This window comes from Acanthopagrus latus, chromosome 16 (genome assembly GCF_904848185.1).
Source record: "Acanthopagrus latus isolate v.2019 chromosome 16, fAcaLat1.1, whole genome shotgun sequence".
NCBI lineage: Eukaryota > Metazoa > Chordata > Actinopteri > Spariformes > Sparidae > Acanthopagrus > Acanthopagrus latus.
Window position 1 is genome coordinate 2,265,504 of NC_051054.1, and position 26,900 is coordinate 2,292,403.

The window sequence follows — 26,900 nt, forward strand, 5'->3', positions numbered from 1 at the left end:
GTTTTTAACAGTTTTTGTTTATAATATAGGTTGCAGTGTTTTCTGCATATACTTCTAGTGAATCTAAATCTGGAATGACAAAGTTAAACATAAATAATTCATGACAGACAGAAGACCTTAATGTCTTTCAGGATGTTGGTGCTGGTCAGGGTGAAGCCACTGATGTCTTTGGGTTGTCTCAGGTAGCGGTCCAGGCGGTCGGTGAAGTCCACCATGTGGTTCTCGGTGGAGTCGATCTGTCTGAGGGCGGCGCCCAGCGAGCTGCCTCTCTTCTGAAGGTTGGACTGTTGACTTCGCCACTGCTCCTGTAGCTCCGCCTTCTCCTGTTCCAGGCCAGTGTTCCCGCTCAACTGAGAACACTGGGAACACTGGTTTGCGTAATCAGACCACAGAGATTCTGTCTCCTGCCTCAAGAACTGCGAAAGATGGCAATCAACACAAATGTCAACTCCTGACGTACTATACAATTCTTCAGTAATTATTTTATATTCTAATCTGTTTCTGATACAAACAAACTTCTTTGGTACCTGGATCTCCTGCAGCCGTGTGTGGAGGCCTTTAAGAGAGACGCAGTCAGAGGGGGCGTCTTTAATACTCTGTTCATTTTTAGCCAGTTGGGCCTGCAGAGTCCTCTTACAGTTGTCATACCTGAAGATTTTATCAGTTAAACAAAGAGTTCAACATTGAATATGATGACCTCCAAATAGTTTTGATCAATACAATGTACTGTATGTTCTGCTGGATTATCAAAAAACAGACTGTGCTACCTTTCTAATGCCTCTTTTTTGGTGACTTCCTCCTCTACAGACGGCTGCTTTTCAATCTCCTTCCTCTCAACATTCACTGGCTTCATTGTCACTTGAATGATCTGAAAAAGAATAAACGCATTTTATCTGTTAGTTCTGAGCTGCTGACTGGCTGCTTGTAGAGGACAGTAGTTCATATCATTGCAGGTTTAAATATGGAAGAGCTGCGAGGAAGGGTTACTTTCCATGTTTAAAAAAAAGGGTTGATTTGATCTGATTGTTGACTTTAATCTAAAGAGCACTCAGTGTTTCAGTGGTAGTGAGTCATACCTCAGCTGAGACTTGAGCTTTGTCACTTGGTCTTGTGAGTTCCTTTTGTGTGGTCAGATCATCACTGAAGGCAACGGGAATCCTGTGAGACGGAAATTCGTTTTTATGAATGAACTTTTATTTTAACTTCCTCACAAGACAGGCGTCATTAAACGGCCACAACTGGCACCGTGAGATTCAAATAAATGATCTAATCGCTGTCAAAGTCGAGAAAGAATCATAATATCTCACCTAGAATCAGGGAGTGGTGCCTCTTGATCGCCACTGAACTGCCGCTGAATGGCAGCCAGCCTGTTCTCACACTCCCTCAGCTGAGTCTGGGCCAGGCGGTGAGCATCCTCAGGGCTCAGGGTGTCACACAGATTTCTCAAGGCCTCGAGGTGCTGCCCAGCCAGGGCAAAGCTGCCATCCTCTGAGATGCAAGCCTGATGACAGTTCAAAGTGAAAAATAAACAGGCATGTGAATAATCAAATTTGAAGCTGACCAATTCAAACTCCCTTAACTGAAAACTAGAGCTTGTTTTTCTTAAGTTTTTAAGAAGACTGTAAAGAAATCTGCTAAAACTTTCAATATAATGTTCATCTTGCTTTTCCTGAACCTCATTTATACCTTAAATTGGGTTTTGACATCTTGACAGAAAAACTACAACACATAAGCCAACCAACACATGCAACCAGCCCACTGATATACTGCACAAAAAATACAAGTGTTTTTGTACGTTTACTGGCACTCAAAGCTACAATGAAATCATCATTAAAACATGTATTACTATTATATGATACTGTAATTAAAAGCCCAGTAAAGACAGCACTCTCTTAAAGAGCAACCAGAATGAAGTAAGACATTTACCAAGTCCCATTGACAGAGTCTCCTTTGAAGCATACAAAGACGAAGGAGGAGGAAAAAAAGGTTAGAAGGTCAGAGCAGAAAAACTGGCTGCATACCCGTCCACCAAAGCACACCGACCAAGTGTTTAGCTCTGGCTTTATCTACCTGTGCTTGGTTTTCTAATTGGGACCTTAAGTGCATCTCACACTGCAGGGCAGCTGCGTTAAAGTCTTTCCTTGTTACGTCAAAACGTAATTGCTGCAAAAAGCCTGAGATCGCAGCTCTCGCAGCCTGGGAAATAAAATGAATTCAAGAAAACCACATGACAAGTTAGAACGTATGAATGCTGTCTGTGCATGCAACTGAAGATGTTGCTGATATTCATACGTGTGCATAAAAAATACATGCTGACAAAGGCAGAAAATGTTGCAACAGTAGACTACATTTAGTCCTGACATGCACAAGTAATCACCTGGCACATTCTTTTAAACTCAGTAAAACTAAGAAATGTGAACAATCCCCTCTTAACAGCAATTCAAGCCACAAACAGTAACACTAGACTCCCACAGTAAGTGAGTTTGTGTCTTACCTCCCACTGTGCCCTGACAGACTGGGTGTAGAACTCCATGTCTCTGAGCTGAGAGGGGGTACAAAAGGCCTCCATGCCCTTGGCTGCTCTCAAGAACTCCTCCAGCAATTCTGGGTCCAAAGTCCTTAGAGTCTCCTAAAGGGACAGACCAGTATATAATTGGAGACTGGCTTCATGAACTTGGCTTGGCTACAAACTTCAGGGAAAAAAACTAATAGGAAAAAATAGAATTGGGATTTTCATTTTGAAGCATTACATATGAAACATCTCCTCTTTTAATGTCACATATATCAGTCACTTAGCAATGCAGTTACCAAAACTGACCTCTAATCTTGTAGATTACATTTCACTTATTAAGCTTACTTACTGAGAATAACATTACAACACAGAAGTGGTTACGTTTACCTCTTTCACTGATGCTGGCTCAGCTGATATACGTTTGTCTTCAAAAATGTTCATTGTTTCCCTGATGTGCTCTTGCAGACAGTGCTTGGCCTCCTCAAATCCATTTCTAGCCAAAGCCTGGGCCTTGGCGTAAGCTTCTGTGTAGGCCTGGGGGGGTGCTTGGGCCAGAGCCGGAGGTGTAACAAACAGGTCTGGTGACTCAGCTGGGGACTCAGACTGTACATTGACCTGCGAGACGAGAATAGTTTGGGGATGTGGAGGTTTAGGTTGCAGGGGAGACTGAGTTTGAGGCTTTGACTGTGGAAATGGTTGGGTCTGAGGTCTGCCCTGTGGAGGTGATTGGGCTTTAGACTGCAGTGCAGCTTGAGCCTTGAGTTGTGGTGGCGACTGTGCCTGAAGATTGGGCTGTGGTTGTGTCTGAGGTTTGGGTTGTGGCGATGACTGGGCCTTGGGTTGGGTTGGTGACTGAACCTTAGCTTGAGCTGGTGACTGAGCTTCGGGTTGTGGTGCTGTTTGGGCCTTTGGTAGTGGTGGTGACTGAGGCTGAATTTGGGGCTGTGGTTGTACGTTGGATTGGGCTGCTGACTGAATGTTAGCTTGAGTTGGTGATTGAGTTTCAATTGGTGGTGCAGTTTGGGACTTTGGTAGTGGTGATGACTGAGCCTGAAGTTGGGGCTGTGGTGGCAATTCTGCCTTAGGTTTGGGTTGTGGCAGTGATTGGGCCTTGGGTTGGGTTTGTGACTGAACCTTGGATTGAGTTGATGATTGAGCTTCAGGTAGTGGTGCTGTTTGGGTCTGCAATTTCAGTTGTGGTGCTGACTCTGTCTTGATTGGTGACTGAGCCATGGGTGGTGGTGGCAACTGGGGCTCACATAATGGTTGTGACAGAGGTCCAGCCTTGGACTGTGTTGGTGACTGAACCATAGGTTGAGTTAGTGATGGAACCTCTGGTTGGGGTGCAAAGTGGGCCGGAGGTTTGGGTTTTGGAGCTGATTCACCTTTTGGTTTAGTTGTTGGCTGAACCTTTGGTTGTTGTTGGAACTGAATCTGATGTTTTGGTTGTAGATGTGGCTGCTGGAACTGAACGTTGGGCTGAGGCTGCTGAATTTGAGCCTGCTGCTTTACTTGTACTGATGACTGTGCCTGGATGTGTGTTTCAGTCTGTGCATGTGGTTGAGGTTCGAGCTGGGGTTGTGAAAGAAGTTGAGGATAGGCTTGGTGCGGTGGTTGTGATTGGTGAGGCATTTGAACTTTCATCTGAGGGTGCCGCTGAGTTTGATGTTGGACCTGGGAAAATTGCTGAGATTGAGACTGGGGGTGAGACTGAGGATAAGGCTGGGGATAATGCTGGGGCTGAAGCTGAGGTGGTGCCTGAACCCAAGTCTGTTGCTGAACCTGGCCTTGTTGTGTCTGGCCATGATACATTTCAAAACCTCTTATCTGAGGTTGCTGTTGCATAGAACTCTGGGGTCTCACTTGGGGTTGTGTTTGAGCCCAGGGTTGGGTTTGTGTTTGTTGCTGCATCTGAGGCTGAGTATATGATGGCCCCATCTGAGGATATCCGGGATGCCCTATCTGAGGTCCTAACTGGGGTCCAGCTGGGGGCCATGATGGGAGAGCCTGCACTGTTGCATAGGCTTGAGACTGTGGAGCTTGAACTGTTTGTTGAGGGTACGGTTGGGGAATTGAATGCCTCTGCTGGGCAATGGCTTGGTTTTGTGACTCTTGTTTAGGTATCCATTGCTGGGATGGAGACTGAGCCTGGGAGTAACCTTGGGGGAAATGTGGAGGTGGATGTTGTGCTGTAGCCTGTGGATGAGGGATAGACATAGGGGATGAGGCTCTAACTTGAGTCCAAGTTTGGATTTGGCCCTGGGAAATATGCCCAGGGTGTTGTGCTGCTGGCTGACCATGTGTGGGATACATAGGCTGAGTCATAGGCTGAGAATGAACCTGTGGCTGGACTACAAGTTGAGCTTGGGTATGTTGAGTTGAAGGCTGAGCCTGACTTGCCTGAGCCATTGGCTGAGCATGGGTTTGTGCCTGGACCATGGACTGGGCTTGTATTTGAGACTGGGGCATGGACTGAGTCTGAGGCTGCACCGTCAACTGAGGATGAGTTTGAACATGGACCATGGTCTGAGAATGGGCTTGAGGCTGGGGCATTAAATGAGTATGGGCCTGGGGCATTGACTGAACATCTATTTGACTCTGGGTATGGACTGGTGGCTTTGGGGAGGGGGGCCTGACAGGGGCCCATGACTGTGGATGACTACGAAGCTGAATGTGAGATGGCACAGGAGGTTGGATATGGCCCTGCAGTGGAACCTGCATGGGGGACGAAGGTCTGACCTGAGCCAATGTCTGCGCTTGCACTACAGCTGGGCCATGGGCTAGACCCTTAGGCTGCATAGCAGGCTGAGGTCCAGCTGGGACACATGTCTGAGGCTGAGTCTGAACCTGTAGTTGTGTCTGTTGCTGGGTCAATGATTGTGTCTTCATGGGACCATAGGGCTGTGGAGGAACTTGTGCCTGTGACTGAATTTGGCTCATGTTGGTTTGAGACATGGTCTTCGATGGTAGCTGACTGTCTGTGGTGGTATGGGACACACTTGTTGACTGCACCTGCACTTGGACTGCTGCCTGAGAGTGAGGATGGACCGTAGTTTGGGGTTTTGACTGACATGTAGCTACAGTCTGGGGTTTAGCCTTGGTGCCTGAATCAGGTTCTGTCTGTTTTACTACAGGCGGGGGTTGCTGTTTTTCAGGGTGCTGCTGTTGTTGTTGATGCTTCTCTTTTTGTTGCTGTTGTTGTTGTTGTTGTTGATGCTTCTCTTTTTGTTGCTGTTGCTGACGTTGCAGTTGTTCTTTCTGTTTCGGCTCTAGGTTTTGAAGTTGCTGTGTTTGTCTTTGTTGCTCTTTTTGCTGCTGTTGTGGCTGCTCAGTAACCTTTGCAAGTGCAACAGGTTGTGGGCTAGGCATTGGTGTATGCTGAGAAACAACCTGAACTAATCCCTCTGTCTCTCTGTCTGACTCCGGCTGTGTCTGTCTAGTTTGAATAGGTTCCTGAGTAGAATCCCGATCTGGATCTGGAGCTGGAGTTTTATGCTCCCCTGAAGCTGGCTTCTGAAGCCATGGGCGACTCCTCAGGGCCTGTGCTTTTCTGCTTTGAAGCTCCTTGGAGCTCAGTGATGGTTTAATTTTAGCTGGTTGTTGAGGTGAAGTCTGCTCGTGGTGCTCTGGCAACTGTCCAACTTGTGGTTGAACCTGTGTGTGAGTCACCACATGCTGCTGAACTTGATATTGATGTATTTCTAGCTGCTGCTCCACCCGTTGTTCTTGCTTATGCTCTTTTTGTTGTGGTTGTGTTAGCATCAGCTCCTTATGTTGCAATTCTTGTGGTTGCTGTTGCTTGAGTTCTTGCTGTTGCACCTCTTTTCCTGTTTCATGTCTCTTATGTTGTTCTTGGAGCAGTGGCTGTTGCTGCTGTATCAATCCTTGTTCCTGATTCTGCTGTTGTTGTGTAGTACTCTCTGTCCAGACCTGTACCTGGACTTCTGGTGGTGACTTTGTTCTGGTCTGCATTACAGCTTCTGCATAGGTATATGGCATTGGAGGAGACGTCGTCTTTTGTGTTTTGTATTCCTGCACCACTATTTTTGGCACGAAGGTTCCATGTTGCTGATGAGAAACTATCTTTGTTTCAGGCTGCACAGTCTGGTGCCTGATATCTGACTCTCTCAGATGTTGAGGCATTACTTTTGCCTGGATAAAGACTTTTGATGGCGGGGACTCTTCGGGGGGGCTTCTGCTTCTGTCTCGTCTGGCTCCCAGGCTGCTCAACATACCTACAGCTTCCTGGAATTGAAATCACACACACATTAGAAAAATCTCACATTGTAATTATATTATATGAATATCCTCTGCTGTGTCTCCTCAGCTGTCAAATAGAGAACTTGCCTGCGACTGAGCAACAGCGGCTCGCACTCGGTCCTGCATGGCGGAGGCGTGGAGGTACTGGAGGGGAGAGTTCTTCTGACTTGTCATCACCATCACTTGCAGGTCCTGCTCCTCTGTGACCACCTGACCCTCCAGCTGTAGACCACGAGATATTAGGGCCTGTGGGAATAAATGGTGTTGGACAACCATTAGTGTTTCCTCAGTTACCCTTCAGGAGTTCTTCATGAAAGCACAATAGGTTTGTCACTGTCACTTCTGTTCTGTGGATCATCGTACCCTGGCTCGTGGGTCTTGGCCCCGCTGTTGTCGCTCTGTGGCCCTCAGAAGCTGGTAGAGCTCCCTGGCATCAGTCTCCCAGTGTAGGAGTTCAGCTAGGCGACTGTCCAGACCTGATACACTGTGCTGCAGCTCTGCACATACCTGTTCTGCCTCAAGCATGGTCTGCATCACCTGTTGGGAAGGGATGGTGGTGAACAAATAAACTTACAGTGCATACGGTACATTCATAAATGATAGCTGTAAGTGGCTATTTTGTTCTAAAAGTGTAAGACTTAGGAATGCTGTATAAAAGATGAACAAAAAGGGAAGAAATCATTCATACTTCCGGTATAACAAGCTTCACTTTCTGTAACTGATCCGCAGGGCATTCTGGGGAGGGAGCCAGAGCATCCAGATCCACTTCTTTTATCTTTCTCATTATGAACTGAAGGGAAAAAAGGAATAAGTCTGGTCATTTCAAGTAAAATTATCAAACAATATTTAATGACTGCTCTTAATTTCCCGATTTCTGAAAGCATTTCTTCTGGGCTAGTTGTTTGGCAGAAGGTTGTAACTGGCTTAATCTTGTTCAGTGTTTTAAGCCATACAATCACATCTGGAGGTATACATGTAGCAAACTTCACTTTGTGCAAACTGTGTGGTGATTTTTTGAGATACTCCATTACTGATCCATTAATCCATTAGTCCCACCTGTATTCGTTTTCTGTAGGTGCGTAAGGGACCTGCCATGGCCTCAAGAGGCTCTTTGAGGATTAGTGTTGCTTCTCTGATTAGAGCTTGGGCGTCTTGTGGTCCGGCCTGGGCCTCAGCACTGGGCTCAGCCACATTGTCCTGGAAAAAAGTACAAGTAAATATGTTACAATAAGCTCATAAAAAGATAATAAATTGCACGTTAACACATAAGACAATAAAAGATGAAAAGATGAACAGAAAACTGTTTGGACTGTTAGTTTAAGACGATAACATGCCAGTGTTTTTATGGCAATTTCTGCAAGTATTTTAATGTAAACTTGCTTCCTGTACTTTAATACCAGAGGATGTGATACAAAAGCCCGATGACAAGTTTTAATAACACCTGTCCAATGTGCAACTCAATTAAGCCATATCATAATACCCAGCAATCAAACACCATAAAACCGTGCAATTATTATTGTCTTTACACAACCGGAGTAAAGGCGGAGTGCAACTTTCAAACTTGAAACCACTCCTTTATATCACAGGGTGGGAATACTTAACATCACAATGGGACAATTATGTCTCAAATTCCAAAGGTCTGACACATTAAGTTCCCAAAATCCCTGCTGTCACTTGTGACGTGACAGCAAACAAACACAGATGAAACTAGGCCATCCTGTTAAGACAACAAAGCAACTTGCCCTAATAAAGCCCAAACACAACAGAAAGCTAAATATATGAAGAGTAATGAGGTATATGCTCTAACAGATATTTCATCTGCATTATTTTCAAGGTGGGGAAAAATGCTGATTAATCCACTGCGCTGGAAATCAAAGACAGCAAACACATCTGAGCAAAGCAAACAGTGCTGATCAAACAGCATCAGATTTCCTCACCAACTAGGTTTTCTTTGTTCAGTAACTTACAAATGTGTTCCTCTTGATGAACTCGGCCCAGTGCATGTTCAGTCTGCGCAGCTCCTCCGCCAAACTTCTGCTGGTCTGAGGGTCTGTTGACTCGATCAGGAAGTTACCCACCTCGTTCAGGTGGGCATGTCGAGAGCCCCACTCAGCGATAGACTGAGACGTCACCTACACAAAAACATTAATATGGAATACCTTAATTAATCTCATCTATTATAATTATTGTGATATACTTTAGTTGATTTTTTTAGAAGATTTTTACACCAACATTTCCTCTGGAGGATTGCATCGCATTGAGTCTCAGTAGGCAGAGCAAAAGAAGAATAATTAAGCTTGTCTGAAGACTGAAGCCCAGTGAAAAACAAAAGTGTGGGTAGCTTTCCACTCATAAAACAACACACAGTTTCGTGCGTCAATAATACCTCTGATCTGCGGCCATGGCTTTGTGTTACTGAGTCCTGCTGCAGCCAAGCCTGCAGGGAGCTGAGGCAGTCGCTGTAGGAGTCCCAGGCTGACAGGACCCGTCCCATGGTGCTCTTGGTTGAGGTCACCTCCTCCAAAACCAGGGCGGTGTCCTCCTCCATCTGCTTCACCTGCTGACTGACCTGGGGGTAATCTCCAGCTGAAGATCAGAGAGGAAGCAGTCTGGTCACGAGGGAAGCTGTCAGTCTAACTACAAGCCTGTTTGATCTGCTCTTTCAAATTCCAGGTTAAAGTCCTGTACAGTAGCCTTTCATCAGTTATTGATTAAGGTATATAATACACTAGCATTCATAGAAAACTTACCGAGGGCAGATTTGCTGGAATATCTCTCAGAAACCTGCTTCGTCTTATGAAGAGTTGCTTCCAGCAAAGAAGGCAGATCCTGCTTGTTTACCAGCTCCTGCAATTAAAATATATTTCTCTTAACTGCAAAGCTCATTACACAGCAGAAAGAATATTTTTCGAAGGCTGGATATAAAACTGAGAGACTGATTCGTTGTTCTTGAAACCTTTAATACTAAAATATGTAGCTGTTTGTAGGTTTGTCCAGAGAGTGGCAGCAGAGGAAAGGCTATGCTGTTACCATAGCATTAGGACACTGTCACCCAAAATCTACCACTTATAATGTGTAAATCACCCTGTAGCACTACCTTCAAACCATCCCCTTGTTTGTGTTACTCAATAGTGCATATATTGTATATTAAACATGACAGGACAGGGTAGTAAACACAAAAAGATAGAAACCATTCCCAATAATAAAATTCTATTCCAAAGATGCCAAATCCGATCGAGGTCTACCCACATGCCATTCTTGCAGCAACACCCTGACAGCCTCCGGGGAGATATAAGGCCTCTTCCAGACCCGGAGCTTGGTCCTGATCTGCCCCAACAGATCCAAAACTGTGTGGCGGTGCTCCCTGTACTCCAGCTTGATCCCATGGTATTTGGCAGACACTCTAACACTGGTGAACCTGTCCGCAAATAAAGTTGTGTAAGTGCCAAACAAAGCTTAGTAACTGCAAGAGATTCACACCAGTGAATCCCAAGTAACATCGAGAAGGACAGTGCAGGTTAGAAGATAAACAGGGGAACTAAACCCTCCATAACAAACAAAGTGTAATGTTAGAAATATCACCAGCCCTGGAAATCTCACATTTCCATGATCTGTAGCCAGCGTTCCTAAAATACACCGTCATAATCCACAAGATTAAAGTTCATTTTGCTTCTCTTGTATCGTTTTGTGCAAATCAAAACTTTCCAACTGAAACAACATCTGACACTGTTCTTCTTACTGGCACACGGCAGCACCGTGTTGGGTGTGGTGTGACTCTCAAAGTACACAATTTAAATAAAATACATACAGCTTCACACGTGTACACACACATGCAGAAACACACAGTCCTCCAGGTAAAGGACACTCACCTCCTCTTTAGTTCATCCATCTTGTCAGTGGGAACCATCATGTTTCCATATTCATCCACATTCTGGAAGGACTGGAAGGTCTTCACGTGCTGCGGCATCTCCTCCAGACAGACCTACAGCAACATTAAAAGGTGAGCACATCTGCATGCACACTTGTGTTCACATATCCAGCAGAATCATCATTTCTGTTGACAAAGATCTCTATTTTAATGCCTCAATCTACATCTTAAGTTTGGAAAACCCTGCTTGTTTATGTTCGTTTCACTTCCAGAAGTCGTGCAGCTTGATGGATGGATGCAGTAAAATATTCACTTTGAGCAGCTCCTGTTTCTCCCTGGCGTCGTCGGCGGCTCGGCCGTGGTCCTGCGGGTCGCCCTCCTCCTCGGCCAGAGCTCCTTCTGTTTTCAGCAGCCAGCGAGCCACCGTGGCCAGCGGCGCCGGGAGACTCGTATCTAACTCGACTTTGTATTCACGCAGCTAAGTTTAGAAACAGAAGGAAAGAAGGCACATTTAATTATATCAACTCAATGTCTTTCAAATTAAAATGCATACAAAAGCAAAAATACTGAATGAGATTGTATACTGTTGCAAGTAGAGTTCATATCTAACCTAACTAAAATTCAAATGATAGAAATGATCAAAATCAGCTGGAAAGGAGATTTGAGTGTAGCTGTGATACCTTTGCAGTCAGAGCGTCCCACGCCTCTCTCAGAGCTCGCTGATCCTCGCTCAGCGTCTGGGCTCGTCTCATGGCTGTTAACAGAGGCATGATGGGACGCCGCTGCTCGTTAAAGGACACCAGAAATGTATGAAACACCTGGGGGGGGGGAGAAAGTCATCTTTAGTGCCATCTCTTGTGAGATCACAGGTTTCTGTGATTATCATTGGCCTGTTGTAATAAAACAATATGGATCTACAACTGTTAATAAGATGCAGCGATACTTAAGCGTAGCGTCTCCACGCACATGGTATCTCTCTGAGTAGCTCTCGCCCTCTGTGGAGTCCCATCCCTCCAGCAGCTCGTCGTACGCCTGAACCAGCCAGCAGGTCACTTCCTTCGCCTTCTGATCAGGAGTCGCCTGGTGACAGGGAAATTAACAGTTACTGACCGAAGCCCAGTTGAGTCAAAACATCTTTACACAGTCCATTACAAACAGACAGGACATGGATGTTTCTAGAATTGACCTAATGAAAGTGTTTTTTGATGGAGCACCTGGAGAAAACCCACGCGGTCACCAGAGACCTTCCCTGTCAAGATGTCTAGATAACTTTCTACCTGCACTAAGAAAAACTAGATTGCACATCGATAACCAAACATGGCAACTTTTTTTTTGTTCACTTGCATCTACATCAGTGAATGTGACAGTAAACAATCTCAACCAGAAGAGGACAAAACTCTGTCTGCAGGGAGAGAGCTTTTCTAACACGTATATACTTAGTGTTAAACATTTCTTGATTTATTATTCTAGAATGACATTAACAAAGGTATGAAGTCGAACAGCTCAGCAAAAAAGCTTTCCCACAAGGCAACAGCAGTCATGAGATACTTTACACAACACACACCGGCAGCAGACACTGTGCCAAAATATGCTGTCCTGAAGCAAGCCTGTGCACAGCCGAGCGCCCGGCACATCCAGACGCTTGTTTTGGCTACAGAGTTGCTTTTATACTCACGAGAACATGGCAACATACACAGGACCCACTTCAATCTGAGGCCATATTGTTATGTATTCTTTAATTTGATGTCTACAACAGGCTGATTTTTTTCTTTTTTTCTTTTTTTCTTTTTTTAGAAGGGCCTGATTTGAAAAACAGTGAAGTGCCAAGCGGCCGGACATTTACATCCCCAGCGTCTGACTGGTAAAGCTCAGAGTTTAATGTGTTTAAACAATGCATTTTATAATTTGTTTACAAGTTTTCAGGAAAGGAAATACCTTTCAACTCTTGTTTTTTTTTAATTCTCGCAAATTGCCTTCAAAACTTTGTAATTAAATAAGAGACTTTATGTGCTTGGCAGCAGACAAACCAAGAAATGAGCCAATTAGCCTCGCAATAAAATTATCAAAGGGTTGGAATGAGGTTGTTAAAGGGCCACATTTGGCCCACAGACACTCGGTTGAATAAGTCTGGTACACAGTATGTATGTACTGTAAACAACTTCAAGTTGCATGGCGTGAAGGAGCACAAGAGCCACTACTTTCACCTGGACTTTCAAATCCAGTCTCTTAATCCCCGTGTCCTCCACCCTGCAGTCACTGTTGCACAATCACTGCAAGATTCATCTCAATTCTGAAAATGAAAATCTCCTCAGGGTGAAGCACCAACGCGAAGAGTTGACTAAAAAGCTCAAATGTCTACAGCAGCCACATCCAACATGCTGACATCTTGTCAGAAACCCGAGCTGACAGGTGTGTTGTCCGATACCAGCAGGAGGGGAAGCTCCCATGAGCACTTTGCTCACCTCATGGGAGGCTGAGAAACACACCCTCGCTGTGGCTTTGGACTCCCTCCCAGAAGAAACAGGGAAAACTAGTTTGATTCTGCATGATCAGTCCTGCTCTCTAACCACCACCATGATTTTCAGGTAATCTTCGCCTTTAAAAAAACAGACTTAATTTTATTAGCTGAGGTTTCATCTCAATAAACAGCTTTCCTGGCATGTTTTTACGAGTTTAAAATCGTCAGCAATATAATTTAAAGTTATTAGCGAGTGCTTTTAAACGTCTGATGCGGCTGGTTTACTTTGTGTGACACTGCAGTAATGAGGCTGCAGCTTTAAACCAGGACGCTGGAGGGTTTTCCAAACACACAACATTAACCAGTCCAGGGGGGTGTGGCACCGAGGGAGAGTCAGCAGATTCACAGAGGACATGTCAGAAACTGCATTATCTGAATTTCCCCGTGAGCTCTATGAAAATCACATCTTTTAAAAACATTTTGAAAGCTGAAAAATAATTTCTTGAGGAGACTTTAATGATTCTTATCTCAGGTGTTACTGAATCTCCTGCAACTTTGCTGTAACCGGAAGGTAAGCAGGTGGATTAAACATGCAGTCCGGTCTACCTGTCGCAGAGGTGAAGCAGAAATAGCAGGAGTGTAGTGAACGGGCAGGTTGATAGGAGAAGGACTTTTAGGAAGAGTCAGGTACTGTGTCTGAGAGGGAAAAGGGAAGAAAGGAAGGAAGAAAAGCCAGAAATCATTTCAAAGCAGACTCAAAGACTGTTGGCAGCACATGAGCTGGCAGAGAAGCATCACAGATGAGCAGAGAGGGTTTGGAGTCGGTTCAAACAAAACATTTTATTGTTCCACTGGAAAATACTCTCTGATGATCAGATTTAAAGGATTCCTACAACATCTGTATGATTACAAACACTACTAATATTTGTCTTCATACTCAAATATTGATTCTGGCATCGATGCAGATTCATCTGTCAGAATCTCGCAAATAAGCAGATTGCAAGAATAATTAATTTAGCACTGATTTCATGAGCCGCTGGTAAAAAATATCTCGATTAAAAATTGGTAAAAATTGGACAAAGTCTGTTTGAAATGCTGATGAAACAACCACTGACATTAAATTGCAGCGGTGAAACAGCTGAAAACATCTTGCACAGAGTTCTAAACTCAACTGGAGCTGGCTGTCAGAAATAAGAGCCACATCGTCATTAATACTTTTCTGCAGACGCTGCTGCTGCTGCTGCTGCTGCTGCTGCTGCCCCGGAGACAAACAGTGATACCGACCTGCATTTCCTCCTCTGGCACTGGCAGGTCTCTGGAGTACTGCAGGAACTGAGCCACGTAGGTCATGATGGACTTCTCATCGGGGTCTCGAACGTCCACATCTGCGGGGACATCGGAATCCTCCATGGTCAGTGTCAAACCACAACACCACTGTCAGAAGTTGTGAGGACTAACACATGAGTAAGCTGCTGAGGCAGGTGGAGTTTAATACTGGCATCTGAGGAATGGAGGTCTAACTGCTCTGTCTGTTAAACCTGCGGCCGATGAAAGTCAGCTATTAAACTAAAGAGGCAGAGCGGAGAGAAACAAGCGAGGGTTTTATATAAGACCGAAGTAAACAAGCTGCGAGTGAGTCAGCAGACCGTCAGATCGTCATCAGCTCGCCCTCGGGCTGGCTGGGTACGGCTGCATTCACAAAGATTCACATGGCACCACATCAATTACTGCTCCACCAGAATGTCCATGAGATACAGAGAAAAGATCAGGAGGATCATATTTGATTTAATAGACTGTGGCAGATAAAGAAGCATGTGGAAATTTAGTGACAAAGAGACAGAGATTTCACTGGAAACTTGTAAAACTGAGGTCAGCTGGAGCAAATTGACTGAACGGTCGGTTAAATTAAAAACTTAAACCCACGTTCGATCTGTTTTCTGTACCGTCATTAACTTACTGCATTTCCTGCACTTCAGATGAACTCAGTCCATTTTGTCAACAGTCTCAAAAAAGGAAAAAACTGAACTGAAAAACGGTGCAAAGACAATAAATCTGAATGTTTTACCTTTTCAACGTCATCGATTGTGGGAATTCTTGTTCTGAATTTTTTGACAGCATCATGAGCAACAACAACCTTTAATCTACGCATCGTACTGACTTTTTAAAAAATGAAACTGCTTCACATAGCTCAGGATTTCAAGCCCTACCTAATATTACTACAAGAACTCATATCATATATTATTCTACCCTCACCCTCTGCACCTGTCAAACCTGACTGTCAGGTCTTAAAACAATGTGAACCTGAATAAGAAAACTGGAGATCTGTGCTCTGATCGTCATGCTGCATTAAGAGTGCAGTGAAGCTGATGGACTCACCGTCAGGATCCAGCAGTCTGGGGATCCTCAGCTCTCTCTCTGCGATGCGGAAGGCCTCCTCCAGGTTCTGCTTGTTGCTTCTGGTTCTGGCTTTGGACAGATCCACCAGGTCGGGCCGCAGAGCGTACAGGATGGCCAGGAAGACCACGCCACTCCTCCAGCTGGCTTTGAAGTCTTTCACATTTAACGTACAGCCGGCTCTGAGGAAAACACATCACTGTTTTAATACGGGTCACTCATGATGCAGTCAGTAGTCTGCGCTGCTGTGGAACAGGGTCTGCTTATAAATGAGTGTAACCAAAGATCAAAAAGACGAAGAAGACGCCTTCAGCTCAGACAGCGAGGCTGTGATCAGGTTCTGGTCTCCAGCCCAGACCTGGACAGGACCAAGAGGTCCCAGTGTGAGGATATTTCCCTCCTAACATCACACACTTGGCTCCTAACAGAGGAGTTGCACCATGAGAAGATTTGCAAAGGCTTTGACAGGCCGATGTATCAACGTGACAACCCTGTGTAAGTCCTGCACAGCACATGTACAGTGGATGTATATTTGCTCAATAACACCGTTGAGTTGATCCGGTCTTACTTGTGGCACTGTTCCCGGACCCAGAGCAGCAGGGCCTTCTTGGCAGACACTCTGAATCTGTTGTGTAGCGGCGAGCCGCGGGGAGGAACAGGACTGCTGCTGGCCGAGCGGCTCGACAGGCTGGACCGAGTGTCCAGACTGGTCAGAGACTCCATGGAGGACTGACGGGAGCTGAACGAGAGGCCGCTGGCCAACTCCTCGATCTGAGAACGCCAGGAACACACAGTCTGATGAAATTTTCAGGCAGGTATATTTAGAGACCGGGTGTAAGGTTTAAAAATCATGACTATATGATAGTGTTGCATGTAGATGAATGTTTGTGGTGTTTGTCATGTGCTCGTCTCAGTAAATCTGTCAACAGTGTCTGAGGTTTTATCACGGTGAGTTGCGAAGGAGAACAGAAAGATTGAAAGTGGACAAAATAAAGAAACAACAAACTAGAAAATCTGACACACAGCAGACGCTCACATGATACTGCAGGATGATGGTCCATATGAGGCCCAGGATGATGGACGGTTTACCATCCATAATATCAGGAATGTGAATGTTGACGAGTTTGATCTGAGGAGAAAACAGCACATAATTAACTCCACCAGCCAAAACCAGACGAGTGGTGCAGCATTTTATACTGGATTATAAAACAGTTAGCGTCATCCGTCTGGTTCCTTCAGTACTGACGTCACTACACGGTGGCTGGTGTTTGGATTTGGGCTGAAAGTCAAATTATTATTCACCGATTTCTGCTTCAGGAAGGAGAGGGCCTTCTCAATGTTGCTCCGGTGCTGAAACATCCCTCTGCCTCTCTCCCGACTCTGCAAAACACAAGCAGACAGTCGCTCGGTTGGTTCGTTGAACTGTCGGCTGTTAAGTTTGATGTTCGGATCTGAACCGAGAGGAGACTCACCACACGCTGGCCGCTCATCACCTCCAGCAGGTCCAACAGTCTGGAGCCATCCCGGAAGTCACTGAACAGATCCATCACCATGCAGGGTGGCCTCCGCTGTCACGGCACACAAACACAAACACACTTTATTTTGTCTTCATTAAAATATGCATCAAAATTGATGAAGAGATTTGTGTTAGACGTGTTTCTGACAGAATTCGGCGAGGCCTCGGCTGAGGAACGACCTCCTTGTGACACCGAATCAAAACTAATTAGCTAACCTGGAAACTTGTGCTCATGATTGAGTAATTCTAGTTTTTGCATCTGGCCAAAGATCTACGCTTTAATCTTTGTGCCCCACTTCTCATCCAATCAGGACAGAGCTTAAAAACAACACCCGCTCAGTGTTACAACAGGCCCCGACTGCAGGCGGACAAAACAAAGTCACACAAATGAAATTCCTGTGACACTGCTGGCAATATTCATATCACTTATTAAGTTTATTTTTTTAACAACAATATTGTTTCCACTGACATATAAAACACTGATTTACTGGACAAGGTCACATTAGTCAGACTTTAGCTGTGTTGACGTCCGATACGAAAGAAGAAGTTTCACAGACATGTTTGAGGTATTTTAGATGAAGGGCTGTGGCTCTGACGACTTTATATCTCAAATCAAAAATGTCCAGAGCAGTGGGATACAGATCTTGATTATAATCTCGTGTTTGCAGTTGCTGATTTAATTAATAATTCGACTGAGAAGGCGAGGAGAGCTTGTCGTTGCTCAGACTCGTTCTTCTGTCTGAGGAAGCTCCAACCAAACTGCATGCAAAACTTGGCCGTTTTAATGTGAAGCTCAATCAACATCCAGCAGAACAAATAACAGGAATAAATAACTTCTTGCACACATTGTAAATGTCCTATGAGCAGCTCTCTTTCTCCCCCCTGAGGGTCTGAGCATCAGGTTTCCTGCACCACAAAATCACCTTTGTTTAAATGTTGCCTAAACTAACACAGCCTGTTGAAAACAGAAGGTTTGGACCTGGAGCAGTATGAAAATAAATCTATTCACATGACAGATGGTAAATGTTGCAACGTGAGCTCTAATGTGAACAACCACCAGAGGATTAACAATGATCTCCACAGGTTGGTTCACTGCCAGAGCGAGTCCGACACGGAGCCCTGAGACGGGCTGATGGAGGGGGGCGTGGACGGTGGGCGGAGGCGAGGAAAAGGGGAGGGTGGTGTCCGTCTGTCGCTGTCTGTCTGTGCACCGTGAACCTTGCTCCTCCATGCTATATTTACGTGAGCAGTTCCCCACCTCCGCTGTCCTCCACTGTCACAGCTGACCTCGAGCTGCTGACTCTTGTTAGGAGCAACAACACAGTGACCTTTTTCACAGCAGCTCTGTCTCCAGAAGGTCTTTAAACAAAATTCAAGCTCATGGAAATTAAACGTGGAATGTGGTCAATGTTTTATAAAGTTTGATACGAACATGAATGATTTGTCCTGGTTTCTTTGGCTCCTCGATGTCTTTCAGAAGATTTAATAATGTCAGCTGATTATGAAAAGTCCCGCAGTTTGCACAAGAAGCTGCAGAGATGATCCTAATGTTTTGTGCATGCTGTGTCTTTACAATCATAGTTATTGATTGGAAGAGTTTCTTTCTGAGGCAGTATTTCTGGTTATTGGATTCTGGATTCTGGTTATTAAAACATGTTTGCTTTGGCTTAGAAAATATCACATGAACCGTCTTTTTAATGAGGCTTTTCTTTCATATTATGGGAACATGTGTGCACGTCAACACGTCCTCACATGTTCCTGCTCCTGCTGCCACATCGACTGAGCTGAAGGAATGGAAAGTATAATTTAACATAATTGATAATGAACTTATTTATCTCTGAGGGCAGGCTGAGTCACACACAAGAGCCACTATGTTGAAATTGTTTTATTTATAGCCTTTGTTTTAAGTCTTGTTTGTCTGGTTTTTGCTTTAAGCCTCTCACCAAGTGCGGGTAAATATCATACGACTCACTGATAGCTTGATAAAATTAAAGTTACTTTTACTTAAATGTGAATCAATATAGCATTTCAGTATTTTCCTAAACAAATGAAGTAGCTTCTGGAGACGTAACAAAATCTCCAGAAGCCCCAAGATCCTAAACTGATTTGAAACTTTCAACCTTTTTTATCCTAAATTCCTTTCCATAGTTGCCAAACTTAAACCGTTGACCTGGATTGCACCAGATGAGCCGTATCGAGCTATTTTATTATGTTTTATTTAACTTATTTGGTTTATTTTACACATTTTGAAACAGCTCCCTGCTGTGTTAGTTCTTTAGGAGAACGCTGCAAGGATGTTTTGCTGTGAAGCTTCAGAAATGTTGTGTGGACTAAAATACTTCACCCGTCTTCTCCATCAGCACGGAGGTAAGGACACAGTGACTCATTTTTAATTCACTGTCGTTCTCGACCGAATCATCTTAAATGTCCAGTCAGAGTCCAGAGACGCGGCTCACCTTTGCCAGCTGAGCGTTGACCCAGTTGGTGAAAGTCTTCTTCTGGATCTGTTCTTGTTCCACTGTTGAAGAAGCAGAAAACACACAACGTCAAGTTTAACCTACATCCTCACATCAATACTGAATTTAGATCGAAGGCTTTAAAGTCAAGATGCGTCGAAGAACTATTTATACAGAGCGCAGGAGTAGAGTAGTCTCAGTTTCTTAGATTACTGGTATTATTAGCTGCAGCTTGTAACCTGTGCAGAGAGCAGTTGACTGCCGGCACCATGAGATGGAAGCAGAACGGACCGGAGTTCGTTTCCTGCCTTGTAAAATCAGTGTTAGTTTCTTTTAATGACTACAAAACACACCGTTCCCCTGAAGTCAAAGCAAGCTCCCAGTGAGAGCACAAACAATGCACAGTTTGTGTGACGTGTGCGTATTTACTCGCAATCTGTTCAGTAAAAAATCATCTCAATAAAACAGTTGGCGGTTAGAGGATTGTTCGACCTATTGTGAAATGAGCCAGGTGTTGACGACTGTAATAACCGTGCCCTTTAAAAAAAAAGCAGGTTATTGCCGCGGCTCAGCTAACACCCAGAGGTTTGGCCAAACACTTTGGATAGCTCCGGGCACAACAATCATCTGGTGTGTGTGTGTGTGTGTGTGTGTGTGTGTGTGTGTGTGTGTGTGTGTGTGTGTGTGTGTGTGTGTGTGTGTTGCCTGAACAAGCAGAAAAGCCTCAGTGTGATAATGAAAACCACAGAAAGTAACTCAGCGCAGACGGAGCTGCGAGGACGAACAGAGAGATTAAAATAAATAAATCTCTACATTTGTGTTGGACTTCTGATTTTAAAGCTGCTGAAATAAAATTAATCTCTTCAAATATGTTTGAAAGAGAAAAAACAAGTTTTCTGGCGCACGTTCAAACATCTGCAATACATGTTTGAAGCCCTATAAGTAGATTTGAGGAATAACTGGAATGTAGTCAGACGAACAGGAGCTACACACGACCTGACTTCATCTTCAGTGTGAGTACGTGTCTCGTTGCCACGTTTACCGCAGATATTTAATGAATGTGTTCATCAGGAGCAAAGTGGGTTCCTTATACAGTGGAGCACAAGACGTCAAAGCTCTCCTCGTACATATACGATACACGTAAGCCAATCAAATCCATAATAACGCCAGAGTCGGCCATGTTGATCTGCCGTGTTTCCATCGCAGCCATGAAAGGCAAACCACAGGAGATTTTGAGGTGAAGTGGTAACTCTGCGACCTCACTGCTAAATGCCTTTAAATCCAACACATCTGACCTTTAAAGGAAGCTAACAGAAGCTAAACGTGTATTTCAAGTATGTGAAACAGGCTACAGGATGGTTTCAGCACTCAGGTGACTCAAACACGAGTGTAACAACAGACTCGGTCAGTTAACCGTCCGTCACTCACCATCGTAAGGCTCAACGAAGTCATTCAGGTCAGTGACGGTGTGAAGGGTTTCACATGAGATGTAGTCCTCAATCTCCATTTTCCTCAACAAATCCAGCGTTGTCACTCAGTCAGACCTTTAAAAACTTCGTCTAAACCACCTCATCATTTAGATCTTCAGTATTTTAACATACGGTCCAGTTCAGCTTCAACAAAGATCCACAAGCTCCCGTCGTTTGCTACACTATGTGAAGGCTAGTTGGTCCTTTCTCGTCCATGTTGAGCTCCGGCTCTCCTTCAGGCTGTCTGGTCCTGTCAGATGTAGTTTACAGGCTATTTTCTGTCTTAATATGTTTAACAGCAGGCCACCTCTGGCTTCAGCTCGCTCACAGTCTAATCTTAATCATAGGGAGCCCCTACGATGACTCAGACGTCTTATTATAATTAATCTAGTGTCATCACAAACGAGGATGACAGAGAAGGGGGAAGGATGGAAACACTGCGGATCACTCGAAACAGCTAAAAGGAGAAAGAATGATGAGCAACCAAACGTTCTCAAGAGTTCCTGCGCTGGCAGGTCAAGAGGACGAAGAAACCGGAGAGTTGTGACACACTTGTGAGTTTGCCAGAAGAATTATTTTAAACAAAACTGTTGACTGTAACCACAGTCAGTCCCACAGTGCTTCCATTTAAGTAGCTGTAGAAGCTGCTGAAAAGAATCTGTGCTGCTTCAATAAAAAGATTTATTAGAAACACAAAGAGTAAAGATTCACAGAGGGAACAGGATCTTGCAAATTAGGTGACTGAAACTAACTGAAAGAGAGGAGATAAGTTCAGTGACATTCACAATGTTTCCATCACGAAGCAACTGAGCTGCTAAAAGATAACTTGGAGTTCTCCATAGATTAGAAACTGAACCCAAAGATGGCGCCAGTTCAATCCAATATCACATCTGGCGCGTACACTATACAATAGTTAACTTCCTGGTTATGTGGCTCAGATCCGGCAAACAGGAGTCGACTGCTCAAGTGCCATCATTCAGACGAGGGTGTCTGTTACCGCTTTGCTCTCTGGGAAGAGTGACAAGCCTCAAAGCCAGCTGTTATAACGGCCAAACTGTGTAGTCACAACTCCACGTGATGCACCGAGACCCAAAATGGCTTTTCCCATAAGCTTACATTGTGAAAGTGTGTAAAACTGGATCAATGGGTACATTTTTTGAGCATCAAACCTCGTTTTACTATCATGGTTTAAACCGTTCAGTCTGATAACAATTGTTATAGTCCAGAATGAATTCACTGTTTTCCCGTTCGAGTTAGCAACGTGCTAAACCAGAAGTTAGCCGGCTCAGTTGGTGTGTTTTATCAATATATCGGTTAACAATCAGTTTGTTTACTTGTCTAAATATACAGTCGTCTGTAAAATCTCTTCACTAACTAAATTAGCCTGTATGTTTATTTTCCAAGCTAGCTGCACCTCTTAAAAGCCTCTAAAGAACTAATAACTCCAGATCTAATAAAGTGGCAAAATGATCAGTTGTTAGCATTAACAGTCCCGTGATCTGACTGCTGACTGATGGTAACTTTCCCACAACGATTCTCATATTTTTCTGCCACAAAGAGATTTACTTCACTCTTAAAGGTCACAGCGGAGCTCTTTGCCTTCAGGCTGATGCTCCATTCAATCTTCAGTAGTGATTCAGGTGCAGCTGCTGGCCCGGAGCCAAGATCTCACTTTGTGCTTCAATTTTACCTTTACAGTGACAAAAAACGAGCGCTACATTATCAAACATATGCCCACATACTGGTATATTTCCTTAAAGTGTTTGCATGCATGACTTTGCTAGAAAATCTATCTACCTATCAGGTCCAGAATCAACACTGGCCCTGAAAACAAACTTCTATTCAGAGGACAAAAAAGCCTGTATTTGATTTTTGATTTACCAAGTTATAAAACAATCCTGCTGAATGGATACGAGACGGTTCAGAGCAAAACTTTATGCCAAGTTAAAACTTCTTGGCTCCCGTGGAAATATTTAATTTGACTAATATTTGAGATGTCCTCCTCTCAGTTTGTGTGCCTGGCTGTAGATCTGCTCACATGCGTTACAGTGCACAGCTTGTTTTGCTGCACATCACAAGAAGTTACAACCATAGAGACAAATAAAGACACTCACCCATGATGGGAGCACTCATGATGATTCAGCAGCGACCGTCACCTGGTGCTCATCAACTCAAATCAAACTTTTCTATCTGATAAACACATAGTTTAAACCCCAGGGACTCGTTCACGCTGCAGATCTGTGAATAAAACAGTTAACAGTGTAGATTTGCAGCCTGCAGGGAAGCAGGTGAGCTCCACCTCTTTTGATCCGGACGCTCAGAGGCTTCAGGCCTGCCCAAACAAGACCCGCATCATCAAACCAGGCCTCCTGCAGCCTCCTGGGTAATTTATGCTACATGAGCTGGAAAAGTGGGCGTCAAATTCAAATGTCAAGTGCTTCTAAGAAGCTCATCACCGCCGCACATGAGTGACCCGCAAAAGTGTTAACGAGGAAACGAGAGATGCAACTTTGAACAATGTCGTGTTGAGGTGGAGTGTCAGGAAGTTTTGTTGGCTTCGGTTCACATGACGATTTGTCAGGTTACAGTTTAAATAAAGTTTTGTAACAACCACACACGACACAAACTGAAGCCGTATCAAAGCTGAGTCATTGTTTGATTTAAGCTTTACTATCGTGGATGTTGATATTGCTGATGACTGATTCGAGATAAGACAGTAAAGTGCAAGTTATCAGTTTAGAGATTAATGTAACAGAGTTTCATGTTCTGCAGTTCAACAACCACCTGCTGCCTCGTCTCAGTTTTCAACAGGACTCTTTCTGTTTGTTGATGAGACTTTGCATCGATTCTTTCACAAAAAGGCTGTTTTAACTTTTCAATGTTTCTCACATGCTTTTAAATATAATTTTTTTCTAATGTATCTTATGAATTTCTACTGTGCGAATGTGTTTTTTGTGTTTCAGTGTTTGTTGTTTCTTTCTTTTGGATCGTCGCTCATGTTAAATTCAACCAAAGCCACAGAATAAATGTCGGCATTGTACATTTCTGCAAACCACAGACAAGCTGAAGCTTCCTTGTTTCTTTACGTCTCTCAAATTCAGTTTCTTTCTTTACTACCTGGTTTCCGGTGAGGAACAGGTCGTGTTTTGGTTTCAAATACCTATTTTTGTTGACTTTTAAACGTCCCGACATTTTGTTTTGTGGGCTGAAACGTGATATTGAGCTTGAAGTTAATTCCAATATGATACAGATTTTAGAAATGTTGATATCATAAAATGTAAGATATCTGTAGTTTGCAGAAACATAAAACGACAACATGATGATTATTATTTATTAACACAGGGGTTTTACTTGAACATGAACGATCTCATGAGGAGGTTCAAGTGGAGAAATATTCACAACGTCTACTTAAAACATGTTTGACCCCTCTGAGACACCATCCTTCCGAAGCACCCTTGAAAAAGTACATGTTGAAGCATCCCACAATAAATCCACATCACATTTTCTCTGCACAAGGAAGTTTTCCTCCCAAACACACCCGACATTCACACGCAGTCGGAACTATTTTACTGACATTCCTTGAACATTACAGCTTCAAATATAAACAGCGAGAACACACAACTCTCCCACTCCTTTAACAAGCTGGCTTGTCATGGGGGTGTTGGGCTTACATCACCCATTCTGCACATTGTACCAGCTGGAAATGACATAGATGGAAAAACGTTTACAAGACGGAGAGGAAATGTCGGCTGTCATGTGCTAAAAATAGTTACGTGGAGAAACTTGCAAGAATGGACCCAAAAAAAAGGGAGAGATGCCTGTATTTGAAGCAGAAATGCATTAAAATAAACAACCAATTATGAAAACTTTCTGTCAGTGAACAAGAGTAAAGAGTTTCAGCAGTGATCAATTAATCATGAAGCGCTCTGAAACCTGGAGATCAAATACAGAATCTTCCAGATAAAGTGACACTCCAGGTGAGAACTGTGAGGACATGATCTGATGAGAACCGGAGCGGAGCAGCTTTGCTTCAAGTGGCTTAATGGGCGAGTGGCCTTCATCCTCTCCTCCACCCTCCTCCTCCACCCTCCTCCTCCTCTCGAGTCTCTCTGAGAGCATCGGTTCAGTTCCAGCAGATTAAACTGAACATGAACCCCCCGCCCCGAAGAAAACGTAACAAAAAAGTGAAACAGGACGGAGCCAGCGGCCATCACACCGCTCCCCTGAGTCAGACGCATAGCTGAGGTTTAATACTTATTATGTTGCCGTGGTAACCGAGGTAAAACACTGAAGTCAGGACACGAGGCTTTTTCTTTTTACAGTAACATGACCTCAGACTCGAGGGCGAGCGGAGAGCAGACACAATGAGTTTTTGAACAGGGTTTTTTTTGCGTTTAGCTTGAATTCTTTCTGACGTGCATCACTGTTGCTGCAACAGCCTAAAACTGAGACCATAAAAGAGCATACATGTCTTTCAAACACTCCAGAGAACAACAACTAGAGGTGGAGGGGACACCGACCCTGCAGCAGCATGTGGACGTTGTCGATGTCCAGGGGGATGGACCCCCTCTCCACCAGATCATCTCTGGAGTAGAAGTCCGACGACATCATCTCTCATCCACAGCCCCCCGGCAGCATGGCACCGCTGTAAAACAGAGAGAGGATGAAAGAAACATCAGCGTTAGTGCAAGCATGACACGATACTGCAGCTCCTTCGATTAAGATGTTGCTGCTGGTCATCGTGCAGCCCTGATCAGCACAGATTTGAAGCCAGTGGAGCAAAAAGCAGAGATATTTCCTCAGCGTGATGTGACAATGAAATCACATCATCGCAGGCCGTGTGTCTGCCTCAGGCCGTCCTCTAATGCGCACTTATTAACAGCCAGCTATGTAAAAGTTTAATAAATATAATAAAAGTTTAGAAGAAGTCTTTTATCAACATTCTGGAGCAGTCTATAAACTGTTAACACGTTTCTTATAGGTGCTAATAAATGTCTTATAGTCTATTATCCTGAAAACAAACACTTTTGCACCTTAACATGCAGCATTCCTGACTTAAAACATTTGCAGAAGACAACTCGGGGACGTTTTCCGTCTTGAATGAAGCGGTGCAACAGTGTTCTGTCAGCTGGATGAGGCGCGTCGACTCGTCTGGTTCTGTCTCGCCCCGAGGACACGAAGAAGTGAACTGAGAAAAATGTGTGACATTTAGACATCTCAGGTTCACCCTGCCTAAACCGATCACACTGTCAAACAAAGACAGGCGCCTTTTGAATTTGACCAAAAAGTCATGAACACAAACGTGAGTGACAGTCTAGGGAGAGCCGACAGGTGAGCGAGGCTAAAATAAAGCGGCGTGAAATAGCACCAGAGCGAATGTCAGACCGGGTCAGACGGGAGCTGTTGGTTCGGTTTAACCTGAATGTGTCGCCGGAGGGGTGGGATCTCATTCACATTGGAAAAATCAAGGTTTTATCAGCTTCCTGATGCCTCGTTAACCCTGTAGCACCGAACAAGTCTAAAGACGTGCGTATCCAAGTGAAGTATTCTTCGCTAGCGGCTGTAAGATATGAGGCCAATCAAGGTCGAAGCTGAAAGACAATCACAGTGTCGAGAGAAACTTTTGGAGACGCATTTGTTTGCAGACTTTGCTTGAAAACTGACAGAAATGATCAATAAATCATCACCCGACCACTCAGATAATAACGTATTTGTTGCAGCTCTAAAAGGCTCCTTAACTCAATTATCATGCAGTTTGTTTTGGAAATGAGAAATGACACGAATCAGGTCAACAGTGTCACCTCATTGGCTAAATTTTGTCCCGTAAAAGCATAAAACGATTCTTGTGAATCATCAGAAATGAAGCCCACAAAGTTTCTGGTCTCTCAACCTCGACACAGGACTGCTGCAGCACTTAACACCTGCACATGTCTAAAAACACAACTGTACATGTGGACCGGTGGAGGG

General features: G+C 44.2%; 1 protein-coding gene across 1 annotated transcript in view; it reads right to left on the reverse strand.

Annotated features, from left to right (window-relative positions):
• Positions 1-26,322, reverse strand: part of syne2b (spectrin repeat containing, nuclear envelope 2b) — a 100,846-nt gene extending 74,524 nt beyond the window's left edge. Inside the window, exons 1-28 of the mRNA XM_037072237.1 lie at positions 25,967-26,322; positions 25,454-25,578; positions 19,465-19,526; positions 16,965-17,060; positions 16,795-16,872; positions 16,529-16,621; positions 16,061-16,263; positions 15,475-15,674; positions 14,383-14,483; positions 11,607-11,720; positions 11,321-11,458; positions 10,954-11,118; positions 10,642-10,754; positions 10,022-10,190; positions 9,523-9,619; positions 9,159-9,358; positions 8,740-8,904; positions 7,829-7,969; positions 7,461-7,562; positions 7,136-7,309; positions 6,860-7,018; positions 2,900-6,757; positions 2,495-2,629; positions 1,308-1,501; positions 1,077-1,158; positions 768-868; positions 528-648; positions 117-416 (exon numbers count right to left, since the gene is read on the reverse strand). Coding sequence (XP_036928132.1) covers positions 117-416; positions 528-648; positions 768-868; positions 1,077-1,158; positions 1,308-1,501; positions 2,495-2,629; positions 2,900-6,757; positions 6,860-7,018; positions 7,136-7,309; positions 7,461-7,562; positions 7,829-7,969; positions 8,740-8,904; positions 9,159-9,358; positions 9,523-9,619; positions 10,022-10,190; positions 10,642-10,754; positions 10,954-11,118; positions 11,321-11,458; positions 11,607-11,720; positions 14,383-14,483; positions 15,475-15,674; positions 16,061-16,263; positions 16,529-16,621; positions 16,795-16,872; positions 16,965-17,060; positions 19,465-19,526; positions 25,454-25,544 — 7,452 coding nt within the window. The 5' untranslated portion in view covers positions 25,545-25,578; positions 25,967-26,322. The remainder of the gene's footprint in view (positions 1-116; positions 417-527; positions 649-767; positions 869-1,076; positions 1,159-1,307; positions 1,502-2,494; positions 2,630-2,899; positions 6,758-6,859; positions 7,019-7,135; positions 7,310-7,460; positions 7,563-7,828; positions 7,970-8,739; positions 8,905-9,158; positions 9,359-9,522; positions 9,620-10,021; positions 10,191-10,641; positions 10,755-10,953; positions 11,119-11,320; positions 11,459-11,606; positions 11,721-14,382; positions 14,484-15,474; positions 15,675-16,060; positions 16,264-16,528; positions 16,622-16,794; positions 16,873-16,964; positions 17,061-19,464; positions 19,527-25,453; positions 25,579-25,966) is intronic.
• Positions 26,323-26,900: the final 578 nt, after the last annotated feature.